At 65.1% G+C, this 6,519-nt stretch overlaps 2 protein-coding genes across 10 annotated transcripts in view; one reads left to right on the top strand and one right to left on the bottom strand.

The window, feature by feature from the left end:
• The first annotated feature begins 1,171 nt into the window (after positions 1 to 1,171).
• On the top strand, positions 1,172 to 5,397 carry LMNTD2 (lamin tail domain containing 2). Its single transcript, XM_023523724.1, is given in 11 exon segments — positions 1,172 to 1,359; positions 1,400 to 1,603; positions 1,924 to 2,251; positions 2,461 to 2,532; positions 2,616 to 2,686; positions 3,021 to 3,785; positions 3,901 to 4,090; positions 4,169 to 4,288; positions 4,367 to 4,598; positions 4,601 to 4,953; positions 5,073 to 5,397. Coding segments are annotated over 11 exon segments (2,655 nt in total). The 3' UTR covers positions 5,205 to 5,397.
• LRRC56 (leucine rich repeat containing 56) overlaps positions 5,335 to 6,519 on the bottom strand; it is an 18,777-nt gene continuing 17,592 nt past the window's right edge. For 7 of the 9 annotated variants that reach the window (XM_023523746.1, XM_023523744.1, XM_023523749.1 and 4 more), the window contains one exon: positions 5,335 to 6,008. In XM_023523746.1, coding sequence (XP_023379514.1) covers positions 5,884 to 6,008 — 125 coding nt within the window. In that variant the 3' untranslated portion in view covers positions 5,335 to 5,883. Of the gene's footprint in view, positions 6,210 to 6,519 lie in introns of all 9 variants that reach the window. The other 2 variants (XM_023523745.1, XM_011380781.2) reach the window with 2 other exon arrangements.

Here is a 6,519-nt window from a genome sequence, read left to right as displayed (position 1 = left end):
TGAGTGGATGAAGATGGGGTGGGAAGCAAAGGCTAGACGGCACTAGTCTTGTGCTCAGGTCTGGGGCCTTGCTTTTGTTCTAGGATAGACAGAACAGTTGCCATGGTTATGGGAATGTCCCCTGGGCTCCCCTCGGTGGCCCGGGTGGTAGAGAGGGGCAGGGGAAGGTGAGGTTTCTGGCTTGGGGGTTAGGTAGGTAGGCATTGGCCACTGAGGGCGAAGAGGCTGTGGACAGCACACAGGTGAGGGTCAGAATTCAGTGAGCCCCTCCCCCAGCTTCTCGAGGCTATCCACTGCTTCCTCTCCCCGCTCCTCTTCAGCTCAGCTCACTGAAACCTGCATCCTCAGGAGTGTGGTCCTACTGGCTCGTAGACACACGCACAGGGCTGCAACGACCCCACTATCCATCCACAGATCCATCACCATGGTTGGGTGGGGAGGGACTGTGGGAGCCCCACCCAGGGTCGGTTGAGGATGTTGGGCTGAGTGACCATGGCAGGTGCTGCTGGTCACTCTGTGGTTCCCTGGGTCTGTGGAAGTTAGTTGGGCAGCAGCTCAGCCTCTCTCAGCTTCCTCTTCAGTCTGGATCAGCCCCTTGGCAGGGGAGGAAGTGGACCTAGGGCTCACTCAGGGCCCTGGTCTGGGGTTTCCCTGGAGGCTCCTGGTAACAAACAGCCCCTCCCCTCTGGGTCCTGGTATCTATGGCAACGCTATAGAGCCTTTCTCTCCCCAGGCCTGCTTGGATTTCAGGCCTCAGGTGAGTGCTGGGGTAGGGCCCTGAGACTGGGGGGACATGGGTGTTGTGGGTAAAGGACCGGCACCTCTGGGGACCCGAGGTCTTGGAGGGCCAGGGTGATAGAGATCACAGAGAATGTACGAAAGCCCAGGTGACATGTTGCCTGAGGATGTGACCTGCTGCCCTTGCCTGATCAGAGACACAGGTGTGGTCACCCACGTGACAGGCAGTCTGGTGTCCTAGGGGGTAGACACACACACACAGACACGCACGCGTGCGGCCTCCTTGGAGAGCTATAATCTGAACCCAGTGCTGTCTGGGGCCGTCAGACACACTCATGTACACATGGCCATGCACGAGAGCCCCACAGAGGTGCCTGCACACAGGACACAGGGCAGACAGCCCCACCCCTCAGCTCCTCTGAGAACATCGAAGATGGTCCCCGAGTCTTGCCAGGAGGCTGGAGAAGCCGAGGAAGAGGCTCTCTCCTCCCTGGTGGACAGAGAGCCGGTCAGTGGCCATCTGGGGCCTCCAGCGTCCACACCTGCAGACCTGGTGGCTCCTGCAGGCCTGAAGGACACCAAGCCCAGCTCCAAGGGCGTGGTCTTCCCCCTCAAGCTGCAGTAAGGAAGGGAGGGAGGGGTGGTCAGTCCCCTGAGCCAGGACAGCCAGAGGGCCAGGCCTGATCAAGCAGCCGGGGTGCTGGCATTGCAGCTTGGCCCCTGAGTCCCTAGACCCGCGCACCCTGAAGCTGCTGTGGAGGCAGCGGGAACTGGAGATCCAGGCCCTGCGGTGTGCCATCCAGGAGCCCCAGAGTGCCCGGCGTGGCCGCATCCTGCAGGAGGTGGCTGGGCTTCCATTCGAGAGGTCAGCGAAATGCTAGTCCCCTGGCCTGCGCCTAACTGCTGGCTTCTGTCTGACCCCAGCCCCAACCACTGAGCCTGACCGAAACTCCAACCTGACCCTAGCCCTGAGCCTGACCTCTACCTCTAACCCTAGTCCTTATCTGACCCTAACCCCCTACCCTAGCCCTGAAAAAGTTGGTACACTGTAACCTTGCCCAGACCCTAACCTTGGACATGTCAGTGGGCGCTGACCTCAACCCAGGCCTCTCAGAGCCTGACCCCACCTGGGCCAGCTGCACTGTGTGCCCCCCGTTGGCTCACTGAGCTCACCCCTTCTCCCAGGAGCCCTCACAGTCAGAAAAAGCTCCTGCAGACCCAGGTGCAGAAGCTGACTCTGGAGTTGAAGGAGCAGAAGGAACAGGCCCAGCTGGTGAGGGGCCAGGGAGCTGGGCGGGGCTTGGCCTTAGGGCGGGGTCTGAGAAGGCCCCACCCACCTGTGGGCCTCCTGGAGCAGGAGAAGGCGCACCTGGAGGAGCAGCTGATGCAGACCAAGCAGTTGCTGCAGCAGGTGGAGGCGGAACTGCAGGCCTTGGAGAAGTCCTGCCTCCTGCAGCTGGCCCGCTCCTCCTGGATAGGCCGCATGCTGCGCTCATCCACCGGCAGTGTGGAGGTGAGCCCGTGCCCCACGTGCCCTCCCCGGCCTTCCTGGGACTTCCCACATGCCTGGGACTGGGAGGGAATGCCCTGGGCCCTGCCCACCTGGCACTCAGCGGTGGATGCCTCAGATGCTGGTGAGGTCCAAGGGGAGAGATGCCTTGAGGGGACGGGGGTGTCCGTATCCCCAGCCCCTGCCTGCTGGTCTCTTGCCCCCTCTTGCAGGTGGTGACTGCGGAAACCCTGATAGATCCCAGCGACTTGTCTGAGAACGATGAGGCCCCCCCTGCGCAGGAGGTGAGCCAAGTCCCTCACGTGCGGTCAGGGCTCGGCAGGCCGGTGTGTGTTTGGGGGGCATATGCCTGTTGTTTCCCGGGCAGGGTTTCCGGCTCGAAGATGTTGACTGGAACAGTGTCGCCCATAGATACCCCAACCTCTTCGCCACCACCAAGTCGAACTTGGATTACAAGTAACTGCACTGGGCAGGGACCCCCAGGAGCCAGGGGAGGGCAGGCTTGCCTTGGCAGATGTGGACTAGAGTCCAAGTTCCACCCTTTGTGTCCCTGGACAAGTCACTTGAACCTTGTAAGCATCAGTTTTCTGATCTGTAGAATGGGGTCGTGGAAGGGCTCCTGGGCCATTTCTGTCCTGCCATGAGCCCCTTCCCAGGCTGGCTCCTAGAGATGGGAGACCATAACTCAGGGCGCCCCGCCAGCTTTGGAGAGGCTGGAAGGCGAGGTTGAGAGTAGAAGCAGAGTGGCCAGTGAGCAGATGGTGACCCGCAGGCACCTCGAGCCCCAGCCACCCACGAAGCAACCAGTGGCCCCAGCACCTGAGGAGCGTGGCTCAGAGCCAAGTGTCCACCAGGCGGAGCGGAGCTTAAAGACTGTGGAGTGGAGGCCGCTGCCCTTGGAGGGCACCAGCAGCTCGGGAGGTGCCGATTCTGACTCTAGTAGCCCCCGGCTGGACCTGAAGTCTCGCATGCAAAAAGTGACAGGGCACCTGCCCCGGGCACCAGGACACACGTCTGAGCAGACCAAACCGCAGGCTGGGAGCTGCCGCAGGGACTCACAGGCAGAGTCAGAAGGCGGGTGGGGCGCGTCTCCCCGGGTCCTCCTTTTGGCCCAGCCTGCTGGGCTGAGCTTTCTGCCCCGAGCCCTAAAGGGGGTCCCCCAGCCACTGGCCTTCTCTGGAGCCCACTGAGACCTCTGCAGCTGCATCTGCAGGGATTGGGGTGGTCTCAGAGGCCTCCATGCTCTACATGAAGGCGAGCTACCCCTTTGCTCCCCTCAGCGGGAGGGGTGGGAGCAAGCACCTCCTGCCCTGGGTCTGACCCCTGGCGCTCCTCCTCTCCCCCATCGACCCTCAGGGCGCTGCAGGCCAGCTGGCCTCACACCAGATGTCCCCGATGGGCACTCCAAGCGGGGGTCCACCTCCCGGACAGGGGTCCTCTTCCTGGATCAACAAGAAACCGACTTGGACAGGCAGGGCAAGCCAGTTCCGGCCTGCAGCGCAGACTCCGACAGCTGGCATCCTGGGCACCGCTGGAGGTGAGGGAGTGAGGCAGACCCCAAGCGTGGGGGCAGGAGCGGCTCTCCCCGCGGGAGAGGCTGGGGGACCCAAGCGACTCGCACACAGGGCCCTGCCTCGCCCCTCCCGCCGCAGCCTGACTGGCTCCTGCCTGAAGATCGTGGCCGTGAGTCGGCGCGAGAAGTCCGTCCGCATCGTCAACGAGTCGCTGGAGGAGACTGCGGACCTGGGCGGCTTCGCGTTGCAGCAGCTCCAGCGCGACTTCCCCGTGCGCATGTACCGCTTCCCGCCGCACACGCTGCTGGCGCCCCAGCACCACGTCACGGTGCGCCCTGCGCCCCGCGCGCCCTCGCGCGCCCGCTTCCCGCCCGCGCCCCTCATCCAAGCCCGGTGCCGTCCCCAGGTGTGGGGTGAGGGACCTGGCAGCACCAAGAAGCAGCCGCCCTCGTCCCTGGGCCGGGAGACCGTCCACTTCCAGTCCAGCCGGGGCTGCGTGACTCTCCTTCTCAGCCCCAAGGGCGAGGTTAGTGCGGATCCCGACGGGGGTGTCGGAGGATCGCCTCGCGGGCTGGGGGTGACAGCGCGCCCCTCGCGCCCATAGGTCCTCAGCAAGCACCAGGCCCCGCACTGCGTGACCCAGGTCTCGAAGGTCTTCGACGACAACACCGACTTGTCCATCGACCGCTTCCTGCTCTCAGAGGCCCAGTCCGAGGCCAACGCCCACGAGCAGCGGCGCCAGCCCCGACTCCCGCGCGACGGCCGGATTCGGGAGGCCCGGGTCGGGAGTTCAGGGTGGGCCCCGCGGTCTCTGCCGCGTCCCCAGGCCCTGCCCCGCAGAAACCGTCCCCCAGCCCCCCGACAGGCCCGTCTCCCACTTCCCCAGGCCCCGTCCCCGCCAGGACCGCCCTTCCCGCGCGCGCGCTCTGGCCCACACCACCCCCTCGCCCGGCCAGGACGCCGGCTCTGCTGCCACGCCTGGGCACCAGCAAGCCCTTCCGCCCGCCCGAGGTGCCAGCGCGGCCCGAGAGCGCAGAGACCACTACGCGGGAGCTCCTGCCCGCCGTCCCCGGTGAGCACGTGCGGGGACGCGGAGGGAGGGGGCGGCCTGCCCGACCCCCATCATTCTCCCACGCAGACCACCGGCCGGGCTTCGCCGACTGCCAGGCTAGGAAGGAGCACAGGGTCCCGGTGAGTGCGCGCGGGTCCCCAGCAGCCCGCAGCCCCGCCGGGCCCCGCCCCGCCCTCCCCTCCCCTTCCCCGCCCCGGCCCCCACGTCCCGCGCGCCTCTCAGGCCCCGCATCCACCAGGTGTGCCGGAAGACCGTGGACCGAAGCTGCCCGATGGTGGCGCTGTCGGTGCAGAGCACGGCCGAGAGCAGATTCGGTTTCCGCTTCCTCAGCTGCCCGCCCATCACCGTGGACGCGTGCAGGCGGGTGTAGGGCCCATGTCGGGGCTATGCAGGTGCCTGTGCTCACCGGCCGTCTCCGTGACTGCCTCGGCGCGGGCGGCGCAGTGTGGGATGTCCGGGGATCGCGGGGGTGCGGGGAGGAAGTCGTGGGAGGCAGGCAGTGCCAGCTGCATAATTTATTGAACCAACGTCGCCTACCAAAAAAACTGCATTTCTGTACACCCGAGAGTCGAAAATGATTTGCTTGGTTTCTGGGTATCCCCGCTCCCGATATCCGCCAAAGATGGGAGGCCTGGCCACCCTCTTCTCCGCCCAGGCCAGCGCCTCTGCCAGGGACCAGGGTGGCTGCAGGGCCTGCCAGGGGTGGACAGGTCCAGCTCCACCACCTTGGCCTGGGATCCACTCAGTCTCTTCCAGGCTGCCCCTTAGGGCACTCCACGCCTGGGAGGGCAAGACCCGGTTGAAGACAAGGCAGGAAACAGGTGGGCCAGCGGTGGGGAGCATGGCCAAACTGGGCTCTCACCTGTGTGCACTCCCTGGTGGTCCCAGGCCCCAACTTTCTTCTACCAAGAAGGGCCTCTCCTGTGCCAGGCTCCCCTCATACCCCCAACACACCTACCCAGATGCTCTGGGTTCCATGAGGCTCCTGCGACCAAGTAGGGCTCCTTGGCCTCTGTCCAGGCCTGCTTGGCAGTGGGTGGGGGTTTACACTAGGGGCGGGTTTGGGCTGGTGTGACAGGGCTCAGGTGTGGCAGGCACCGGAGGGCTGGGGATCTGGCTGCTGGGTCTTGTGTTGGCTTTGGGTCCAGACATCCTCGGGCTCGAGGGCTCGGGCCTGAGCCCACCTCCAGGGCTCTCAGAGCAGCCACTGCAGCCAGCCCCTGACCCAGGCCAGGCCCGGAGCTGCCCAGGGCTCTGAGCCGACGCGCCCGGAACTGCAGGCCTGTGGAGCCCTGGTTGCTGCTGCTTGAGTCAGGTGGCACGGGGAGTTTGGGGGGACAGGGGAGCAGATTATAGCCCACGGTCCTAGACGGCTCTGGAAGACAAGCCCCCCCCCACCCCGGAGAATCATCCAGTGGGGATCGCCCCAGGCAGAGCTGCAGTGTCTGCTGCGGCTTCTCCTCTAGCTGTCGCCCACCCCACAGGCTGCGCTCCTCTGCCCCACAGCTATGCTCCCTGGGAAAGCTGTGGCCCCTCGTCCCTGTGACCTCTGACCCTTGCTTTAGCCAGACCTACCTTCAGGGAGGCAGAGGCCACAAGGGCTCTAGCTTTGGGTCACTGGGTCCTGTCTCCAAGGGCCTGCTCATTGGTTGGTGGCCTTGGGCCAGTTCCTAAACCTCTGGTGT

Source organism: Pteropus vampyrus, unplaced genomic scaffold, assembly GCF_000151845.1.
Source record: "Pteropus vampyrus isolate Shadow unplaced genomic scaffold, Pvam_2.0 Scaffold405, whole genome shotgun sequence".
NCBI classification, from domain to species: domain Eukaryota; kingdom Metazoa; phylum Chordata; class Mammalia; order Chiroptera; family Pteropodidae; genus Pteropus; species Pteropus vampyrus.
The sequence above is the reverse complement of the archived record's forward strand: the minus strand, read 5'-3'. Positions and strand labels throughout refer to the sequence as shown.